We start from the raw sequence: 22,767 nt of genomic DNA on the forward strand, positions 1-22,767 counted from the left end.
GCAGGTGATGTTCCACGCTCCGTGGAGGTCACCCAGTTCCTGCCCTCCGTGAGCAGACAGAGCAACTAGAAAAAATGTTACGAAACAGCTAAACTATAAACATGAGGGTTGCTATGTGTTTCCTTGCTGTGGTTCACCCACCTTCTAAGCCCCATATCCCACATCAGAATATCATTAGAAACTTTCATGGAAACACTGTGATCTCACAAGAGAAGCAAGTGCTGAAGAGTTTGAAGTAAACAATATAGTTAAATTGTTGAAAGATGACCTCAGTATGGGGAATCTATCTCTTTTTCTATTGAAGGCCACTGAGTCCATTAAGACAGGGGTCCCCAGCCCCCCAGGCTGTGGACCGGTACCGGTCCGTGGCCTGTTAGGAGGCGGGCCGCATAGTAGGAGGTGAGCGACAGGCGAGCGAGTGAGGCTTCATCTGCCACCCCCCAGCGCTCCCCCTCGCTCCCCATTGCTCGCATTACTGCCTGAAACACCTCCCGACTCCCACCTCCACCCCCAGTCTGTGGAAAAGTTATCTTCCGTGAAACCGGTCCCTGGTGCCAAAAAGTTGGGGACTGCTGCATTAAGATATTAATAGAGGGACATAAAAAGACAAGTTCGTCTCTTTCCATAGAAGATTGTAATACATTTACTCATCTACTTTTAAAACTAAGAAAAGGATGGGGAAATGGATATGTTTTTTAACAAGCATAGAAGATACCCGACTTGTCAGAATCTGAGAACGTTGTACAAAACCTGCCAGAAAGGAAGGTGGAAAGGTGAGATGACCACCAGCCTTCGAGACCTCCTTCCCTCACGTGTGTCTGCACTGAGCTTTGGCCTTACTTCCCATTCTTCTTCTCATTTCCCACTTCTGATTCCTCACTTGGAGAGGTTTTAGCTCTTCTTTAATGCCAACAGTCTTGGATGGTTTTTCAGCCACAACCCGTCAGAAACACTGCACATCAGCAGTGGTAAATACTAGTTGAATGAATGAAAAAGGTGAACGAGAAGGAGGTGTGGTGAGTGGCAGGCACGGGGCCAGCAGCCGAGGGTCAGGAGAGTGCAACAGATTATAAAGCGCACACGTTACCACAGGCTGTGAGAAGAGGCGTTTATTGTGATGACGCTTGATTCTTGGGAACGGAAAGTGGAAGTGGACTGATCTTGGCCTGGGAAGGCAGAGAGTTTTATAAAGCAGTTCTTAAAGCTCTCTTTTTCCCAAATGAATAAAAGGAATGACTTTCAGAGGGCCAACTTTTAGCTCACTGGGAAAGTCACGTAAATGAATAGTTTCTTCACTGAGCATCTAAATAAATGAAGTGTGTCTCTGGGCCAGGCAGATAACATACTGTGTGGAGTGAAGAGGTTCTGCCCCCTGTACAGGAATTTTAGAAAGAAAGAAGGGGGTGAAGGAGAGGGAGAGAAGGAAGGAAGGAAGGAAGGACCTTTCAGCCCACTCCTGTGCACGGCAGAGAGAGGGGAGGCCCACCCTGCCTGCTGTGTGGTGACTGACCTTGACTTTCTGAGCCTCCTCTTTGAAGCTGTGGTCCCCAGCACTTTCTAAATGAAGACCATGGGGTGGGAGGAGGGTGAGACAAGGTTGAGGAGGATTATGAGGCCGGCAGGTCCACATTATGAGGGCAGGTGGCTTATGAGGTCTGACAGAAGACCTGGAACTGAACCTCAGACTCTGCATTGGGGATGCAGCCTGAGCAACACTGTTTCTGCTCCTCAGGAGACGGTACTCTTTCTCTCAGGCATTTTTCCTGGGGATGGGGATTTCTGTGACCCCCCCACCAACCCACCTTGCAGAGCATGAGCAGTGTTTGATATTTTCAGGAGTATGAGTACCAGTCCCTTCTCAAATAGAAGGGTAGACAGTGACCATTTGGGAAGCGAGGAAGGAAGAAGAGAGATGCAGAGAAGGCAGGGAGGCAGAGGGAGGGGCAGCTCAGAACCAAGTCTAGAGGGAGGGAAGAGAGGGGTGTGAGGCCTCTGGGATGGACCAGTGAGGCTCGGGGGTACCGACGCCAGCTCCCTGTGTTCGTAGGCACGGTGGGCTTGGCGAGGTATCCCCCCGCTCCTGTCAGGAGCTGGGCAGCCACCGTCCCACAAAGATGATGTTCTGATTCTTCAAAGAGAAAAGTTTTTTGTTTTTTTTTTTTAAAGAAGATGTTGGGGGTAGGAGTTTATTAATTAATTTATTTATTTTTGCTGTGTTGGGTCTTCGTTTCTGTGCGAGGGCTTTCTCTAGTTGTGGCAAGCGGGGGCCACTCTTCATTGCGGTGCACGGGCCTCTTCACTGTCGCAGCCTCTCTTGTTGCGGAGCACAGGCTCCAGACGCGCAGGCTCAGTAGTTGTGGCTCATGGGCCTAGTTGCTCCGCGGCATGTGGGATCCTCCCAGACCAGGGCTCGAACGCGTGTCCCCTGCATTAGCAGGCAGATTCTCAACCACTGCGCCACCAGGGAAGCCCTGTTTGTTTGTTTTAATGTTTTCCTCCTTTTTAAAAAAATTTATTTTTTTGAAGTGTAGTCGATTTACAATGTTGTGTTAATTTCTGCTGTACAGCAAAGTGATTCAGTTATACATATATATACCTTCTTTTTCATATTCTTTTCCGTTATGGTTTATTGCAAGATATTGAATATAGTTCCCTGTGTTATACAGTAGGACTTTGTTTATCCATCTTATATGTAATAGTTTGCATCTGCTAATCCCGTACTTCCTGTCTATGCCTCCACCACCCCCATCCCCCTTGGCAACCACAATTCTGTTCTACAAAGAGCAAAGATTCTTAAAATTCTTTGGCTTATATGCCCCTTAGAGAATTTGGAGACAGCCATGTACCTTCTCCCAGGAAAAAATGCACACACTCTTCCCCCTAGACAGGATTTTACAATTTCAGGAATTCCAAGGATTCTCTGGAGCCGGGCTGCAGTTCCTCTGGTGTTCCGATGTGTGTGCTAAAGAGTCAGAACCTTAAATTAGCTTGTAATTTGGATTCCTAAGGGATTTTGTGTGTATTTCTCATTCTCTAATTTGGACATACAACTCTTTGGCCTAACTGCAGGCATATTGATGCCTTCTACAAATAAAAACTTCCCTTAATATTATAGTCATAAGTGATTTTTTTTTTTTTTTTTGCTGTATGCGGGCCTCTCACTGTTGTGACCTCTCCCGTTGTGGAGCACAGGCTCCGGATGTGCAGGCCCAGCAGCCATGGCTCACGGGCCTAGCCGCTCCGTGGCATGTGGGATCTTCCCGGACCGGGGCACGAACCCGTGTCCCCTGCATCGGCAGGCGGACTCTCAGCCACTGCACCACCAGGGAAGCCCATAAGTGAATTTTTAAATTTATATTTTCTTACAACTTTATTGAGAGATAATTAACCAATAGCACTGTGTTAGTTTAAGGGGTACAGCATAATGACTTGACACATGTATTAGGAAATGACTGCTGTGATAAGTGTAGTTAACAGCCATCATCATCACCTCGTATAGTTACAAAAGTGTCTTTTCCCTCATTACGAGAACTTTGGGGATCTGCTCTCTTAGCAGCTTTCAAAGGTACCGTGCAGCAGTGTTATTGATGGTCACCATGCTGTACACTGCATCCCCAGGACTGATTTATGTTGTAATATAGGAAGTTTGTGCCTTTTGACCACCTTCATCCAATTCCCCCTCCTCCACACCCCACCCCTGGCAACCACCAATCTGATCTCTTTTTCTGTGAATTTGTTTTTTTAAGATTCCACATATAAGTGAGATCCTGCAGTATCTGTCTTTCTCTGTCTGACTTATTTCACTTGGCACGATGTCCTCAAGGTTAAGGGAATTTTTTTATTGGATCACTGCCCCCACCTCCCTTCTACCTTTGAGCTTCTTCACCGAGTGGAGGGAGGGGTCCAGAGACAAGGAGGGGAAATCTGTTTTACAATGTAAAACAGCTGCATGAGTTACTTTGGACGTGGGGCAAGTTATTTTGTGGTGTTTTCTGACATGTGAAGGAGTTAACCAGTAGCCTGAGTAAAGAACAAAAGCAAAACTGATTAATGTGAGAGAGAAGAGGAAAAAGCTCTAGGCATTGAGAATAGTGAATCTCGTTTGCACAGATTTGGGGTAAATGGATGGGCTGGCTGCTGGCAGAGAGGCCAGTGTATGCATTCTGCCCTTGAAAGGACTGCCTGGGGTGTCAAGGGAAAACATTTAGGTTGTTGGTAGATTCCCCGGGAAACACAGAGTTTGGCCAAAGAGCGCTGCTTCTCAGCCAGGACAGTTTTGCCCGCTCCGAGGTATCTGGCAAAGTCCAGAGACATTTTAGTTGTCACAATTGGGGGTGTTGGTGGGAAACTAGCATCTAGTGGGAAGAGGCCAGAAGGATTTTTCTAAACCTCTTACAATGCACAGGACAGTTCCCGATGGCAAAGAATGATCCAGGCCCAACATCAACGGCCAGAACCGTGCTGTGGCGCACGTGGGTCCCCTGTGTCCTGTCCCGAGTCGTTGCCTGGGTACCTCTGCTTTAGTCAGGCCAGCTGTGCGCCATTTCCCTCATCAGAATGTCTCACTGAATATTGCGCTGTATTAAAAATGAAAATTTAGAGGTATTTTTATGGTTAGATTATGCAAAAAAGACTGTTAGCATGTCCTCTGCATCCAAAGGGCCTCGTCAAAATGTTATTTATCACGAATTATACTGAAGCAAATAAGTAATGTCATTTGCCTTTTGAAAGGAATTCAGAGTTGTGTGCCTCTGCGTGCATGCGTGCGTGTGTGTTTGCGCACGTGTGCCTCTGTGTGCGTGTGCGCATGTGTGCGCCTCTGCATGTGTGCCTCTGCGTGTGTGTGCACGTGTGCGCGTGTATGCGTGTGTGTGTGTGTTGCCTGAAGAGTAAACCTCCTCTGTTAGGAATTTACAGATATTCCACTTTTACATTAGAGTTTATAATCAAACCCAATGAAATAAAATAAAAACATAAATGTTTAGAATAACCATGCTTTTTAAAAAATGGTGACTTTGCATTTTCTTTTCAGAATGAAGCGGTCGAGGTCGATCTGTGTCTGAAAGCAGCACTCCACTGAACTCTGGAATGAGGAGAATTCATTCCGTTTTACAGAAGAGATCCTGTGAATTAACGTAAAAAGACGCACAGTGACTACAGGGCTGGAGACGGCCCTTTTTCTCCTGATTCTGCACAGAGTCTGGCACTACGTCCAGCAAAACAGCACCCAGGGCTGCCCCGGCTGGGTCCAGATGGGGCGGGGTGACCAGGCGGCGGGTGGACCTGCAGGGTCAGGTCGCTGCTGTTCTTGAAGCACTCTCTGCCTCCACCCACACGTGGACACGCTCTCTTCAGGGTAAGGGTGGCCTTTGAGGCAGGATCCCGCCAGCCTGAGCCCCTGGCGAGACAACGGGGAGAGGCGAGGTGAGGGAGAGCTGAGCCAATCGCTCCCTGAAATCCTCCGTCCCACCCCGATGTCTGATCTACCTCCAAGCAAGGCTGTGAGGAAAAGGCAGGCATCTCACCAGATGTAAGCAGCATTGTCTGTGTCTCCTTCCATAGCCGCATATCTCAGCAAACTAGCCTTGGCACTCCATGCAATGTTATGTAGAGCTACAGAAATGAGGTGTGTGTTTCTTATTTCCCTTCTGTGTATAGTTCCTGCGACTGCTGAACACCTCTTATGGAAACACGGGTCCATGTTAGTTTTGAACACACGACTCTCATTTTGGATAGTTTCTCCATTTATATTTTCATCAGCTTTCATCAGAGAATCATTAATACTGCTTACCATCTGCTCTAGGTAGTACATGTTGGTTTTTGTTGTCCAGAGTCACTAGCCTTCCTGTAGGATTCAGTGTCTTCAGGCACTGATTGTGTATCTTATTGAAGATGGTTGTGAAACAGGAAGAACCACGCTCGGAAATAAACTGCTGGAAGTTCAACGTCAGATCCTTTTGGAGGGGTGAGGGTGGAGTGAACAAGAGTGACTCTATTGGTCGTCTACGGATATAGAATTATCTGTCATGAGGGAACAAAGTGTCTTGTTAGGAAAATGGCTTTGCTGGAAATTTCCAGGAGAGTTTTGTGGTCATGTAATGAGAGTTTCTCAGCCTCAGTATCTCAGTTAAATTGGCCCTGGGTGGACAGTCAGGCTGGGGGCAGCTGCGTTCCGGGATGTGTTGGAGTACGAGTCTCAGGTCGTAAGTCGGTGTTTCATTTTGAGGATAGTTCCTCCAACTAGTGAAACAGGTGAATTTCCCTTCTCCCTCTTATTTTATATGTCAAACCTAAACCTTCGTGTTTGTACTTTTAAGAAAATAATGAAGAACTTTATGTTTGCCTCCGCATTGCCACGTTGACCTTTGCTGCGTAGGGGTTGACTCTCCAGGGCCAGGATTTGGGTTGGCATGTTCTCACAGTAAATGGTATTGGAAGTGACCTTTTCATTTCCCCAAGGGCAGCTTCCCCTTCTGAGTGAATAAGATTGAACTGGGCTGGCCTGTGTCTTCCTCTCCCTGTTCCTGTTGCCTGGGGAGCAGGGGAGCCGTCTCTCCTCTCCACTCCCCCCCAACCCCCCACCCCCGCCCCGGGGCCCCTCAGGCAGGACCAGGTGTCTGAAGAGCCTGGGGCTGGAAGGAAGGGCTGTTTCCTGTCTGGAGGCAGGACTGGTTTTGGTTCTGATCTTCCCTTCTCTTTTGGAAACCACCAAGATGCAGGCACCTTGTCTTGGGTTCTGACCACTTGAAAGTCATAGAGAGGATTTTCCGTTAGTTTTGACTCTTCTGCCCAAATGGTGTGGAAAGAACTGAACTTTGTGACTAAAGCATTTTGAGGTGTTTGGGGGGGAAATGGCACTTATATACTGCTGTGCTATAGGGGATGAATTGATTGGCCATCACACATCTTCATGACGAGCATAATGAAGGTACATAAGAAGGTTTCAACGAATATCTGTGGTATCACTGAAAGGCTTTTTTTGTTTGTTTTGTTTTGTTCTGTTCTGTTTTGTTTTGTTTGGCCACGCGGCTTGTGGGATCCTAGTTCCCCGACCAGGGATCTAACCCAGGCCCTCGGCAGTGGAAGAGCAGAGTCTCAAACACTGGACCATCAGGGAAGTCCCTCACTGAAGGATTTGAGGAAAAAAAACTGGTCTTTTCTGGGAGTCACTGAGGTACAGGCAGAAAGGATACAGCCAGATCAGTGGAACCTGCCCCTCCTCCCATTACTCACAAAAATTCTAGCCACGTGTCCTATTCTTTTCTCCCTTTCAATTTAACTTAGTTCTGCAGATTTTTAAATGATCTGTGTTGCAAAAGGCTATAGAATATTCCAATGAAGAAGAGGATGATAAGGAAAAAAGCCACTGGTTTTATTAGGGAGTCAGGCTCTGCACAGGTGAAACAGGAAACAGCAGGAAAAAATAGGTGTTAAAAATAAATAAAGACAAACTGCAGGGCTGCGTGATGGTCAGAGGAAAGGGTGAAAAGTATAGTTTAATTGGAGAAGGCTTTGCCTAGGAAGTAGGACTGGCGCTGAACCTTGAAGCAATGGTGGGATTTGAATAAACAGATTTGCTTTCCTTTACACGTGTTTGTGTCTTAGGATGAGCTGCATGTTTTCTCCTTTCCCCTTTAGATGTGGACTCTAGACATGGATTCTGCCCTATTCAGAGTCTGATTAGTGGTGAGAAAAATGGGAGAAATCTCTATGTCTTCCCTTCTCTGCTCCCATTACTGTTTCATTGTTTTAAAATAAGCTAATTCACACTATTACTGCATTGCTAGCAGCAATCTTTCCTTTATGATTAAAGTTCATTATCCTCTTAGTAACAGAAGGCAGCCCTCTCATCTTATAGTTAGGAAACCAGAGTCTGGAGAGGTGGAAGGACCAGCCCAGAATTGCACAGTGTTGGGGAGCAAAGTCCAGTCTAGTGGGCAACCACACATGATCAATGGCCTCCAACTGGTGGGCACCCCAGGGTCATGCTCAGTTCAGGCTGGGCTACCATCTGGGAATCCATGAGGAGCACAGGTGGTGAGGGGGAAGGGATGGGTTGAGAGCTGTGATTATCAGACTGTACAAGACTCTCTGGAGTGATAATGACCACTCAACGCTTCACCCAGTGCCTCGCAAAGGAACCCTCTGTTAGGAAAGGGGGAGAGACTTACGCAGATCCATTTAACTGTTGACAGAACTGAGGCACACTCAGATCAAGTGGCTTTCTGAACTCAGTAGGTTGGCTTGGAAAAGAACAGAGTCAGATAAATGTAAACAGAATCTCCTTTTTCTCTGAAGCCTCCTGTGGCATCTTGGGGACTCAACTTTCCTGTTCTACCTATGCCTTTCCATTCCTGAGCATATCTGAAGCATCTGTCACCCAAGGTTGTCTTAAAAACGTGAGGATTTGAATTTATTTGTTGTCAACGGTAGATTTTCCTGACCTGTCTTTGTCTTTTTCTTGTACCTCTCTTCTGTTCTATGTAAGAATTTATTCACAGGCTAAGACTATTTATAGCTACTAGTATGAACTTAAAGCGGAAACCACAAAGCCTGCGGATACTGCATAAAATATGCCTCTGTGAACTTAGGCCATGTATAGCTTTAAGATCAACATCAGGGAGGGGAATTTTCTGATGATATATGTGACTTAAGGGACCAATTTAAATCCTCAGTCTCAGTTTCTTATCAAGAACAGGAATTCTTTAACTTAGGGGTTGCATCCCCAACCCCTTGAAATTGTATCCAGATATGTGTGTGTTTGTGTGTGTGTGTGTGTGTGTGTGTGTGTGAATGTACATTTTCTGTAAAGAGGGTACCCTGCTTTCATCAGAAATCCTGAAATCTATGGAAAATAGATCAGCATTATATACAGCCCTAGTAGGTATTTCAGAGCACTCCCAAAGGGTTCTCCCGCTCAAAAATAATTCCCTTTCAGAATCCCTCTAAATTTCATTATAAGAACAATTTTCTTTGTTTAAGCATTTATACTTAACATGTTCCCTATAAAACGTATTTGGGACAAGTAATTCTTTCATGGGGTAAGACTCAAACAACTACAACTTATCATGTTGTACTAAGAATATTTAAACCAATCAACTTCCACAGTGGTCCAACGTCCAAGTGAAAAATCCCAGTGTAAACCCCAGCAATTTTGTGTTTCTGCCTCTCTGGAAGACTGCCAGGTGGCCCTGCATCACCAGGCCCATCAGCACATGTTTTTCTATAGACATCATAAAGAGTTTTGTATCTCTTTACTCTTTGATATCATTTGTTCAGAATCTGTGACAGGTGATGTACATACATTGAATATAATCCTCCTGCTTATGGGTGATGGAACTGAGCCTCCAATCTACATGTTCAAGTTCTCAGAGGGAGGAAGAATGGGAATCAGGATTCGAATCATTGATTATCTGACTCCAGTATCCACATTCTTTGCCCTAAGCCATGTTACGTCTTGTACTGTATTCCCTGCTATCATGCATGTCTCCTTTTGAACTTGAGTGAATCCTGGCCAAAGGTCAAAGTTAGGATTCCATGTTGAAGGATTTTGCAAAAAATAGGAAGTTAGTGGAGTATAAGATATTAAGATGTGATTGGCTCTTAGATCAAGACCATCAACTGGCTGAAGTCTCAGCAAACCTGTGTTGACACATCCAACCTTAAGCCACTGGATTTATCCCTGCTGGGCCCCTAGCACACTTTAAATAGCAAAATTATTTAACTTTGGTTCGGTTGGGGAACAAAACAGTAATTAAACTCATAATGCATCTACTGCTTATCTCAACAAACTTTTTACTATTTTAACACCCCTAAAAGTTAGGACAATAGCTATGGGTTAAATAAAACAGGAAGTTGAGAATGCAGGTGTGCATATAGAAATAGTCTAATTTGCTAATTATTCTTGCTCTCACCCTAATTTTTGGTTTAATATTTCCATACCATTTTATTGGTACTAGCTCTTACGGGTTACACCAATACCCAAACACACTTTTGTTTAGTTTATCTATAGTTATGATTATTTAAGGAAGGGGTCTGCAAACTTTTTTTCTGAAAAGGGCCCCAAAATAAATATTTTTGGTTTTGCAGGACCTACAGTGTGCATCACAACCTTTCAACTCTCCTGAGGTTGAGAAGCCACAGACAAATGAGCCATAGACAAATGAGCGAGCTGTGGGCCAGTGACATTTTATTTACCAAAACAGCGAGTCGGCCACATTTGGCCTGTGGGCCATAGTGTGCTGACCCCTGTTTTAGGGGATAGGCATAATTGTAGAAACACTAAACGAAAGATAAGGGAAAATAAATAATTGGAGCATAGGGAGAAATGCTCATTAGAGAAGGGGGTGTGTGTGTGTGTGTGTGTGTGATTTTTCCAGTGTGGACACTATTCATAGTTTATACGTGGCATATTATTTAACACATACATACACCCTGTAGTAGAGGCCCTTCTATGTAGTATATTGGAAGAGCACTGAATTGGAAGCCAGGAAATCAGGCTCTAGGTAAAGTTCTGCCACTCACTTGAAATGTTGCATTGAGCTAGTTATCCTCTTTGAGCCAGAAAAAATAATGGGATTAAAGGATCTCCAATGATCTACTCTATCCTTCTCTGATGCTATGATTTTCCTAAGATTTCTAGGGAGAAATACAAAGTTAAAAATTATGGATTAAAAATATATAAAAAATATATAAAAACTTGGCCTGGAACTTACTAATTCAACCCATGTAGCCAACCACACCACCAGAGCCAATGAGTCAAAGGACGCTCTGCGAAGGCCACTGCTTAGAGGTGTGGAGTAAGAGCAACGCCACAGGTGCCCACCCGGAAGGCTATGAGTGAGGAGCTGGGTCTACACACATGTGTGGAATGAAGACTCCCCTTTGGGTGCACTTACTATGATGGGTGAAGCTTCCCTGTGACTTCAGAGGACAGTCATGTGGACATTTTATAGGAAGAACCTGAACAGAGGAGCAGGGGACCAGGGAGTTCTTCCCACCACTGAGTAGAATGGCCCATTTCTTAATGCCACTTAGAACCAAAGATGGTCACTTCCTTCTCAAAGAGTGGGTGTTTGGTATAGTTGGTTGATCTTTGGATGTTGGACATTGAGAAGGATCTAGGAGGCCCTGAGGCTTGCAAACTACATTCTCCAGTGACCCCAATAGAAGGGGCCGTTGTGTGTGTGTTGAGGGGGAGATAAGCTGAAAGAGCTTTGTGCCCCATGCCTGCTTCAACCAGAGCTCCCCAACCCTGGCTTTTATTTGCTGGTATTAAGTGCTGATCCAATCACTTCATTAGAAATGAGAAGATTGAGCCTGAGAAGGGGGCATAAGTGGATGTGGCTATATCAGGGAGTCAGAGAAGATTCTACTGGGCATGAGAAGTTTATATTCATCTTCTGGGGAGGACGGACGCCTAGGGGCGGAAGGCACACGAAGAAGCGAATACTCAGTTCCGTTTCCGTCCAGCGACTCTCTGGGTCTCTCAGCCTTGAGGGAAACGTTCTCATAGCACTCCTCAGCAACGTTCCCTGATGGCCTTTTCCCGAGGACGCTGTGGTTGATGAGGGTGTAGCACAGATCCTCCGAGGAGCCCTGGTCAGCATCGTCCTGCTGGTCAAAGGACAGTCATCATCAAGACCTGGCGTCTTGCCATTCCCTTTATACTTCGTCTCAACAGAGGTTCAGCCTTGGGCAAAGTCTGTCTTCCACGGCCGCTTCCCTTCCATCTCCTGTGTCTGGTTTTCCTAAATGGCTGCCCCAGCCCAACCACTAGCCCAAGCTGCCAGAGTTCTCATGCTGCTCAGAGAACTCAGCCTACTCAGGCATGCATTCTCTGCCCCACGTCCCAGAGTGACCCCAGACCACACTATGTAATTCCCAAAGTCTCAGGACCCTGAGGCTGCTCATTCTTATATAAGAGAACAATCTGAAGACACCTTAAAGTGCTTGGGTTATGATATTTAACCACCCATTCTAGAGATATCTGCATTATTAAAAAGAGAATCCACTCAAGAAAAGGTCTCATTCAGTGAAATCTCAGGAGATAAAAAGCAAAACAGCAAGGTACAGGAGAAAGAGCATGGATTTGGGAGTGAGACTTGTTTTTGAATCATGCCCCTGCCATCTTGTCGGCTGTCCGGCTTTGAGGGAACATCACTTAATGTCTCAGTTTTCTCATCTGTAAAATGGGTAGGAAAATAATGGTACAAATCTTACAGGGTCGTTGTGACAGTTACACGAGATGATGCGTGTGAAGCGCTCAGCCCACTGCATGGCATAAACCAAGTACTCACTAAATATTAGTTCCTTTCAATAAATTGTGCAACAGAGATGGCTGTTGCTTCTGCCGTCAGGCTCTGCATATGTCCCTGGGCTCACAAGCACTGGTGTCTAAAGAATTCAATATTAAGGTCAGAAGGGGTGTTGGAGGTCTTCTCCTGCTATCTGAGGTGTCTGCATTTCTACTGTCATCTCAGAAAAAGTCTCAGAAATGTTTGCATTACCTGGATGGGAGCACATGATGTTTCTTCATCTGGAGAAAGAAAACACACAATGAATTTCAGGTCACGGGGAGATTTCTGGGAGGGGAGGAGAGGAACACTGAAAGAGAAGCAACCAGAGAATCAAGGAACAGCAGGGGTAGTCTTCCTCAGGCTAGCCTGATCTTCAACTCCCTGGGGAGTGACAGGGCCATCCAGACAAGAAACAGCCAGAGCTGTGCTGAGACGCTGAGTGGACGGAAACACATTCAGTGGGTCTTTGGATAGGAAATCACACTTCCCTCCCTTCCTCACTCCTTTCCTTCTCTGTCCTTCCTTCCCTAAAGTTTGTTGCATGTCTACCCTGTACCAGGAACTGGAGAGACAAAGAAGAATCAGACAGTCCCTGTCCTCAAGGGGCTCACAGGCAAGCATAGGAGGCAGACAAGGACCTAAGAGATCCACAGTGCAGAGGAAAGCTGTCGTTTCTACTGTAGGTGACAGGGGATGATGGCAGTGTGGAAGTTGGTGCTCAGGGAAAGCTTTACAGAGAAAGAAACTCTTAAACTGAGCATTTCCGTTTTTGAGACTGCTGGCAGAAACAAACATAAGCAGACCAATTTTTCAAAAGCCAGTGTACTTAAAACCAGCTGGCTCTGGCCACTCAGCAAAGAGGCAAACACACTAGCTGAATAAGCAAACATGAGAATTCACAGAGAAGCCTCAGGATATCACCCTGCGTGGGAGGTGGTTGTGCTGATGCAGGCCACCTTGCTGTGTAAAGATTTATATTCCCTCAGTACTGACATTCCAGATTCTCACATCTCTGTAAATTCCCCTGGCTATCTAGGACTTCCGTGACTATCGCTGTAAGAAAAGGGTCTGTGGGGATCCAAGATGGTGGCGTAGGAAGACCCTACAATCAGCACCTCCCATGGACACACCAAATCTACACCTACATATAGAGCAATTCTTTCTGAAGAAGAACTGAGGGCTGACTGAACAGCTTTGCACAATGACAGAAGGACCAAATAGAGATGGGTAGGAAAGACGGTATGGACAGGAACCCCATCCTTGATACAGCAACCTGCAGGAGGGAGAGGTATCACTGAGGGGCCCATGCGTACATTCCCCTCCACCCCCCGGGGGGGGCACAGCAATAAGAATAGCGGTTTAAAAGGCACCTAGACTCTATGTGAAGAAATCCATTTACTACCCCTAGAGCATCTGCCAAATGGGCAGGCAACTACTGGCACACTCCTCAGGTTCAAAGGCACTAGAGAGCACCATTTTTTGCATTCCTCCTTCACCTTGATAGCACAGTTGGGAACATAGTCCAGGTGCTCCAGCCAGGCTGCCAAGATTGCCCCTGCAGGCTCCAGGCCCACAGAAGCTCCAGCCATCCCCCAAAAGCAACACCAGGGGGGTGCACTCCGGCTCTCCACCCCCGACTCCTACCCCAGCTCCAGCCATCCCACCAAAGCTGCCCAGCACATACAGTCTACACAGAGGCTACTCCTGCACAAGGCCATGACTGCAAGACTGGAAGAGGTAGCTGTTTTGACTAATTCATAGAAACAAACACAGGAAATCAAACAAAACGAGGAGACAGAGGAATGTTCCAAACGAAAGAACAAAATCACCCCCCAGATACAAACCCTAATGAAATGAAGATAAGTCATTTACCTGATAGAGTTCAAAATAATGATCATAAAGATGCTGACCAAACTCAGGAGAAGAATGGAGGAACACAGTGAAAACCTCCACAGGGAATTAGAAAATGTAAGAAAGAAAACCAATCGGAGATGAAGAATACTATGACTGGAATGAAAAATACACTAGAGGGAATCAACAACAGATTAGATGATACAGAGGAAAGGATCAGTGATGGGAAGACAGAAGAGTGGAAATCACCTAATGAGAACAGCAAAAGGCAAAAAAGAATTTTTTAAAATGAGGATAGTTTAAGGAATCTCTGGGAAAAACATCAAGCAAACTAACATTCACATTATAGGGGTCCCTGAAGGAGAAGAGTGAGAGGAAGAGGCAGAAAATGTATTTAAAGAAATAATGGCTGAAAACTTCCCTAATCTGGGGAAGGAAACAGACATCCAGGTCCAGGAAGCAACAAGATGAACCCAAAGAGATCCACACCAAGACATATCATAATTAAAATGGCAAAAGTTAAAGATAAAGAGAGAAAAGGCAGCAAGAAAAAAACAAGTCACATCAAGGGAGCTCTTATAAGACCATCAGCTGATTTTTTAGCAGAAACTTTGCAGGCCAGAGGGGAGTGGCATGATATATTTAAAGTGCTGAAAGGAAAAACCTTAACAACCCAAGAAAACTCTACCCAGCAAGGTTATTATTCAGAGTTGAAGGAGAGGTAAAATTTCCCAGACAAGCAAAAACTAAAGGAGTTTATCACCACTAGACTGGCCTTACAGAAAATGTTTAAGGCTCTTCTTTAAGCAGAAAAGAAAAGATTATAACTAAAAATAAGAGACTATACGAAAGAAAATATCTCACTGGTAAAGGCAAATATATTTTAAAGCCAGTGGAGCAGCCGCTTAAGAAGCTAGTATGAAGGTTAAAAGACCAAAGTAGTAAAATCGACTGTAACTGCAATAAGAAGTTAAGGGATACACAGAATAAAAATGTGAAATATGATGACAATAACATAAACATAGGTGGGGAGCAGTAAAAATGTAGTGCTTTTAGGATGCATTCAAACAAGTAATTATCAGCTTAAAACTAACGAGATATATATAGAGAGAGAGAGAGGGAGAGAGAGAGAGAGAGACACACACACACACACACACACAATCACAAGAGACAACTACAAGTAAGCCAACAAACTGGACAATCTAGAAGAGATGGATAATTCCTAGAAACATCCAATCTTCCAAGACTGGTTCAGAAAGAAATAGAAAAACTGAACAGACCAATTACTAGTATCAGTAGAATCAGTAATCAAAAAACTCCCAACAAACAAAAGGTTAGGGGGAGACGGCTTCACAGGTGAATTCTACCGAACATTTAAAGAAGAGTTAATACCTAGTCTTCTCAAACTCTTCTAAAATATTGAAGGCTTCCACGCTCATTTTACAAGGCCTGCATTACGCTGATACCAAACCCAGACAGACACCACAGAAAAAAAAAAAGGTACAGGCCAATATGCCTGATAAACTGAGATGCAAAAATCCTCAACAAAATATTAACAAACCAAATTCAACAATACATCAAAAGGATCATACACGGTGGTCAAGTGGAATTTATTCCAGGGATGCAAGGATAATTCAATATCCACAAATCAATCAATGTGATAGACCACATTAACAAAATGAAGGATAAAAATCATATGATCACCTCAATAGATGCAGACAAAGCATTTGACAAAATTTAACATCTATTTATGATAAAAACTCTCAACAAACTGAATATAGAGGGAATATACCTCAGCATAAAGGTCATATACATCAAGCTCACAGCAACATCATGCTTGATGAGAAGCTGAAATCTTTTCCTTTAAGATCAGAAACAAGACAAGTATGCCCAACACTTACCACTTTTATTCAACATAATATTGGAAGTCTAGCCCCAGCAACCAGACAAGAAAAAGAGATAAAGGGCATGCAAATTAGAAGGGAAAAAGTAAAACTATCACTCTTTGCAGATGATATAATACTATATATAGAAAACCCTAGGGCTTCCCTGGTGGCGCAGTGGTTGAGAGTCCGCCTGCCGATGCAGGGAACACGGGTTCGTGCCCCGGTCCGGGAAGATCCCACATGCCGTGGAGCAGCTGGGCCCGTGAGCCGTGGCCGCTGAGCCTGTGCGTCCGGAGCCTGTGCTCCGCAACAGGAGAGGCCACAACAGTGAGAGGCCCGCGTACCGCAAAAAAAAAAAAAAAAAAAAAACTATTAGAACTAATAAATTCAGTAAAGTTGCAGGATACAAAATTAACATACAGAAATCTGTTGCATTTCTATATATTAGTAACAAGCTATCAGAAAGAGAAATTAAGAAAACAATCCTATTTACAATTGTATCAAGAAGAATAAAATACCTAGAATAAATCTAACCCAGGAGGTAAAAGACTTGTATTCTGAAAACTATAAGACATAGATGAAAGAAATTGAAGACCATGCACAAAAAATGGAAAGATATACTGTGCTCATGGATTGGTAAAACTAATACTGTTTTTCACAGAACTTGAAAAAATGATCCTAAAGTTTGTATGAAACCTCAAAAGATGCAGAATAGCCGAGCAGTATTGAGAAAAGAAAAGCAAAGCTGGAGGTATCATGCTTGGTGATTTCAAACTATATTACACTACTATAGTATGCTATTACTATAGTAGTACTATGGTACAAATACTATACTACTATACTGGATATTATTAAAAAGACAACAAATAACAACTGTTGTCAAGGATGTGGAGAAATGGGAATTTTTTGCACTGTTGGTGGGACTGTAAAATGCTTCAACCTCTATGGAAAACAGTATGGAGTTTCCTCAAAAAATTAAATATACAACTACCATACGATCCAGCAATTCCACTTCTGAGTATTGATCTGAAGAAAACAAAAGAACGAATTTGAAAAGATATATGCACCCCAATGTTCATTGCAGCATTGTTTACAACAGCCAAGACAGGGAAGCAACCTAAGTGACCCTCAGTAGATGAATGGATAAAGAAGATGTGGTATATGTATATACAATGAAATATTACTCAGCCATAAAGACAATGAAATCTTGCCATTTGCAGCAACATGGATGAATCTAGAGGGTATTATGCTGAGTGAAATAAGTCAGACAGAGAAGAAAAATATCATATGATTTCACTTATATGTAGAATCTAAAAAACAAAACAAATGAACAAACATAACAAAATAGAAACAGACTCATAGATACTGAGGACAAACTGGTGGTTACCAGAGGGGAGGGGGCAGGGGTGTGAGTTAATAGTTGACGGAGATTAAGAGGTACAAACATCCAGTTATAAAATAAATAAGTCATGAGAACATAATATGCAGTATAGGGAATATTGTGAATAGTACTATAATAATTTTGTATGGTGATGGTATATTATATATATTTGATATATATGGTATATATATCAAATCACTACGTTGTGCCCCTGAAACTAGTGTAACGTTATACGTCAATAGCTTCAATAAAATTTAAAAAAAACTAAAAGGGTCTGTGAGTTTCAGCATTAGAGGTCTTATTTCTAGGTCTATTTCTCTTCCTGTTTTGCTGTGATGGAGATTGGGGTTTCCTGCTCCCACAATTCCCCTGGGTGAAAAGGCTAGGGGTGGGAGGGCTGTATGATATTTTCACACACCAATAGGGCTCGTTTTTCAGAGTCAGAGTGAATGAACCAGGCTCTCCTCTTTAAACCCAGGAAGGCAAAGGCAAAACTCATTTGTTTTTCTTCTTTAGAAACGTTGTGCCCTGTCCTCAGGCTTGTACTTCCTTTGCTTCCCCCCTTACACGTGACACTCTTCACCACCCTCTCCTTCAAATGCTTTTCTTTCCTTAACTTTAGCCCTGTTCAGTCACCAGAGACCGTTGCATCAGCCTCCCAAGTGGTCTTCCAGCATCCGCTCTTGTCACTCCTTCCTACAATCTGTTCTCTGCACAGCAGACTGGGTGATGTCTTTAATGCAAATGTGGTCATACTTGGCCCTTGTTTAAAGCCTTTCAGTGCCTCCTGTAGCTCTCAAGACAAAAACCCTAACCCTAAACTTGACCCCAAGGCCCTGCCTCTCCTCTGTGCTCTCTGTGCCCACACTGGTCTCATTGCAGTTCCTTACATGTGCCTCACACCTCCACCTTTTGCTTTTATTGTTCCCTTTTAACTCCTTCAGCCTGCAGACCTCGGGAAATAACAGAAGGCTATGGAGATGGATAAGCCCGTTCTTGCCTCAATGAGCTCCCAATTTAGTGGAGAAAAAGAGACACGCAATTGAACAAATTGCAGCAAATGTGTGAGTGTTATACTAGAAATATGCCCAAGGAGCTTTGGGAGCAGAGGGAAGGGGCAGCTTGGAAACCTAAGTCTATCAAAAGTAAAAATGATGTGAAAGCAATGACTTACTTTGCTTTGGGGAGTCTTGTCTCGCTTTAAAAATGTGCATTTTTTTCCTATAAAAGAAAAGGAAAAGAAATCGGTTGTTTTAATATTCAGAAACTCTCAAAGGGAGTTACACTCAACTATGAAAACTTATGCTTAACTCATTTGTTAAAGTTATAAGCCTCTTATAATACCGCCTTCAGCCAGAGAAATAAGAGGATAGGAAAAAGAAAAAATTAAAGATAAGACCGAATAGAAATCTACTCCTTTGCGTTTCGCTCTCTCCCTTTTTCTCCTTCCTCCTCCTTTTTCTGAGGCTGGTATGGAATTGATTTATAGATGGAGAACTATGGTTATGTTATATATAATTTTTTTTTCTTTTATTGGCTGCTTTGGGTCTTCGTTGCTGTGCGCGGGCTTTCTCTAGTTGCGGTGAGCATGGGCTACTCTTCGTTGCGGTGCGCGGGCTTGTCACTGCGATGGCTTCTCTTGTTGCGGAGCATGGGCTCTAGAGCGCAGGCTCAGTAGTTGTGGTGCACGGGCTTAGTTGCTCTACGGCATGTGGAGTCTTCCAGGACCAGGGCTTGAACCCGTGTCCCCTGCATTGGCAGGTGAATTCTTAACCACTGCGCCACCAGGGCAGTCCCCTCTACATAACTTTTTGGAGAGGTTTTTTTCTGACAAAATTTCAATTTCTTTTATATCAAGGAGCCATTGTTATATCCAATCCCAACCTCAATCCCAATCTATGATATCCAAACAAACAAGCAAACAATCAAGCAATCAATCAAACACCTCCCGTATGAGCACAGAGGTGACTGCACTGTACTGATGACCCTTGGAAAAACACATTATAAATATAATGGCAGCCAGTTATCATCACAGGAGACAAGGACAGCATCTGCTCTAAGGAGAATGACCATATGTCCTGGTTTATACAGACAGTTTAGTTAACGTTGTTATCAATCATTTAGTGACACTTAACTATTTTTAGCCTCCTTTTCACTCGCAAAAGTTTCCCAGTTTGGACAATGAATTATATGGTCACCCTGGCTATACGTTCTCTGTGCAAGGGACAGAAATGCATGCTTCTGTCCCAGGTAGACGCTGGGATTTGCAGTGTAATTAAGGGGCTTTTCTCTACATTGATAGCCAGTTTCATCCTTACTTCTGAGGCTTTCCTGTTTGAAGAGTGTGTAGCCACCCATGAGACTATTGTTCCTGTTTCTCACCAAACTCGAAGCATCACTTTCCTGACTGACTCTCAGATGATGGTGCCTGGGCTAGTGCCCAGCTTCCACTGTGGCCACAGACAGTGGGTAATTCACAGGTAACTTACAGCAAATACCACATTGAAACTACACTTATAGGGAAATAACCCCTGAAAACAGTTCTCCACTCACCATGGTAGGCAGAAACACCCGTCAGCGATGTGGCAGTCCCAGCATCTAAAATACCCAAGAGATGACACAAATCATAAGTTGAGTTTCTGTAGCTTTGTTAGGGTGACTCTCTTCCCTTTGTCATTTCTGTAAAAACCCTTTTTTTTTTTCTCCCCCAAGAGAATATTCATTCTAGGTGACTTGGACACATCTGTCGTACTAAAATGGCTTCGTCCTCCCAGGACATTAACTGGACCTTTGGAAATATGACATTATCAACTCCTAATCAGAGAAGGAACTTTCTGCTGTGTTCCCAGCAAAGAAAAAAAGGCTTGCTTATCTCCAATTCCAGCGATTTATGTGGCCTCTTGTGATGAAGGACACACAGAGTTATCTCCAGGAGATCAAAGTAAAAGTGTGTGGACATTTGAGAAATTTCTTCTAGGCATCAATTAGGCAATATTTACATAGGATCCCGCTGCACTCTGAATTTCTCCTATTTACACTCTTATAATTTTCTGCTCACTTGTCTATATCCTACACTAGAAGGTGAGTTTCACAAGGTTGGGGACCATATTTGTCTGTTCATCGTGGTATAGATTACCAGCATATGCCACAGTGTCTGGCACATAGTAAATATATTTTCAATAAGTATTTGATAAATGAAGGAGTGGCTAAGAACAAAGCAACTCTAACTGGCTCAGATCATCAGATCTGCCTTATTGACCTCAAGGTATAGCTATATAAACAGGACTTGTTACCTCTTTAATGGCAGAAAGGCTCAGGGTCTCTCTGCAGTCAGACATTGAGGCTAAGTCTGGGCATCTTTCTGAACTGAGGCATGGTTAACTACCTACACGGTTGACTGGGAAAGGCCTTTATAAAATACTGCATGTACCAGTAACACTATGCAAAAATGTTTGGAAAACACAAAAATATCTCCCCCAGTGAGCTTTTTCAAGGAGTTCTCTTGGAAAGGGCAGTGGAAGAGAGGCTGCTGCACTTGAGCTTGGCTGTGGGCACCATCGTGCTGAGTCTTCTGACAGCTTCTGGGGTCTGTGTACCATTAGAGCCTTTGGGGCTGAGAGGTATAGCTGTAGTTCTTCCTCCTCTTCAGGCTTCGTTCAGGGTTCTTTAGCCCATTTGCTTATATCTCCTATTTCTGACATTAAAGAAACACCGGAAGGAAACCACTAAATCACACTCACGCTAAGAAATCAGGTTCGCTTAGGAGATACGGGAGTGAGATGAAAGGAGATGATTAATTTTGCATTACTGGATCAATATCCCTGGACTCCCTGAGCCACAGTTTCTTTATGTGTAAAATGAGGATACTTATACCGCTTACTTCATGGAGTTGTAAGGGTCACATATAGTTAAATATGCGCAAAAGCTATTTTCAAACTGACTAATTCCCCCAGTCAACTTTTCTGCAATATATTCTTGCATTTCAGTTTGGAGTTTTGGTCTGGGGTAGGTTCAGGCTACGTGCCAGCAATTCCAGGTTTCTGTCTCTTACACAAAGCTTCCCTGGCTTCAGTCTGCCCAGTGCTCTCCCTTCTTCTAATGCCCATGGCCCTTCCAGTCTGTTTCATCCTTTGGACTGTATACTTTAACCTAGGTCCAATGATACACACCAAATATTTGATCCTTAATTTGCACCGAAGAAAAGCACCCTGTTGGGGGGATGCCTGTGTAGGCTTTGGCTGTGTAGCTGCTTTTTAACTGATACTCTTTCAAAAGCTTCTCCTGAAACCATGGGGAAAGCGTAGATAACTCTTCAAGCCACGGAACAACTGGCTTTACCACACTTCGGGATTCTTGGATTCAGGGACGCTCGTTCCATATTTTAGCGATTCCCTGACACTCAAAAGGCCTGGTCAGAAAGGATTGATGAGGAAGACTTTGTTTAAGAGCACCAGGGTAATCACAAGTGTCTCTCTGCACAGCCCTTTCAACAATTGTAGCCATGTGGAGGATGTGATTACCTCAGAAATAGAAACTCAGAGCTTAAAGTGAAATGGCCAGGATGGAGCTGGAGCAGAAAGGTACATGAAATCGACAGACAAAGAGACAACAGGAAATAACGGTCTTCTTTCCAGCTGCTAGGAGTTACACTAGATTCCTAGCAAAATGGCACATCTTCTGTCCAAGGTTTCAGAGTGTTTTTGTCTTTTGTCTTGTCTTCACGTTTACTATCATTACAACTGCTGCTGCATCTAAGCAGGGTCCTCTGTTGGGGCGTATGTGAAGTCCAGGACCTGACAGACTTCATTCCTCACAGGCAAAGCCTGGGAGAAGTTTTGTTGGATTTGCTCTCACCTGGATGTTCTCTGTTTGGGGCTTTGATTTCTCAGATTCCAGGGTGTCTCTTGAGAGAGCTGCTGCCACCCAAAACTCAACATATCAAGAATGAGCTAAGTCTTTCCTTTCCAGGCTTCCCACCTTGCTTGATACTTTTTCCAGCTTTCTTCATTTCTTCTATTTGTGTGTAACCCCAATTGCCTCGGCTTCCTCTTGTTGCCCTCCCACCTGTTAATACGCCCTTCTAAAGCATATACCTCAGTCTGTCCTTGATTTGACCTCCCCTCCATTGCCATAGAACAGCCCTCGCAACGTTCTCCAACAACTGCCGTACGCCACCAGGCCCCAATCATTTGTTCCCAAATGTCCAGACAGCCTCATGACAACTGCAAGAATATCAGTGTACAGAGAGGCTTATCCGCTCTATGCAGTTTCAGGGACTGTACACAGGAACCGAGAAGGGCACTGGCCTTGTCTCATGTAAATTGCAATTTTCACAGAAAGCACCAAGGCA

General features: G+C 44.0%; 1 protein-coding gene across 1 annotated transcript; it reads right to left on the reverse strand.

The window, feature by feature from the left end:
• Nucleotides 1-10,178: 10,178 nt before the first annotated feature.
• Nucleotides 10,179-22,543, reverse strand: GCSAM (germinal center associated signaling and motility). The gene is given in 6 exon segments (XM_089910535.1): nucleotides 10,179-11,616; nucleotides 12,510-12,538; nucleotides 18,592-18,638; nucleotides 19,971-20,015; nucleotides 22,272-22,381; nucleotides 22,384-22,543. Coding segments are annotated over 6 exon segments (591 nt in total). The 5' UTR covers nucleotides 22,426-22,543; the 3' UTR covers nucleotides 10,179-11,298.
• Nucleotides 22,544-22,767: the final 224 nt, after the last annotated feature.

Source organism: Delphinapterus leucas, chromosome 4 (assembly GCF_059928025.1).
Source record: "Delphinapterus leucas isolate spDelLeu-1000000601 "Yukka" chromosome 4, BTC_Dleu_Yukka2, whole genome shotgun sequence".
Taxonomy (NCBI): domain Eukaryota; kingdom Metazoa; phylum Chordata; class Mammalia; order Artiodactyla; family Monodontidae; genus Delphinapterus; species Delphinapterus leucas.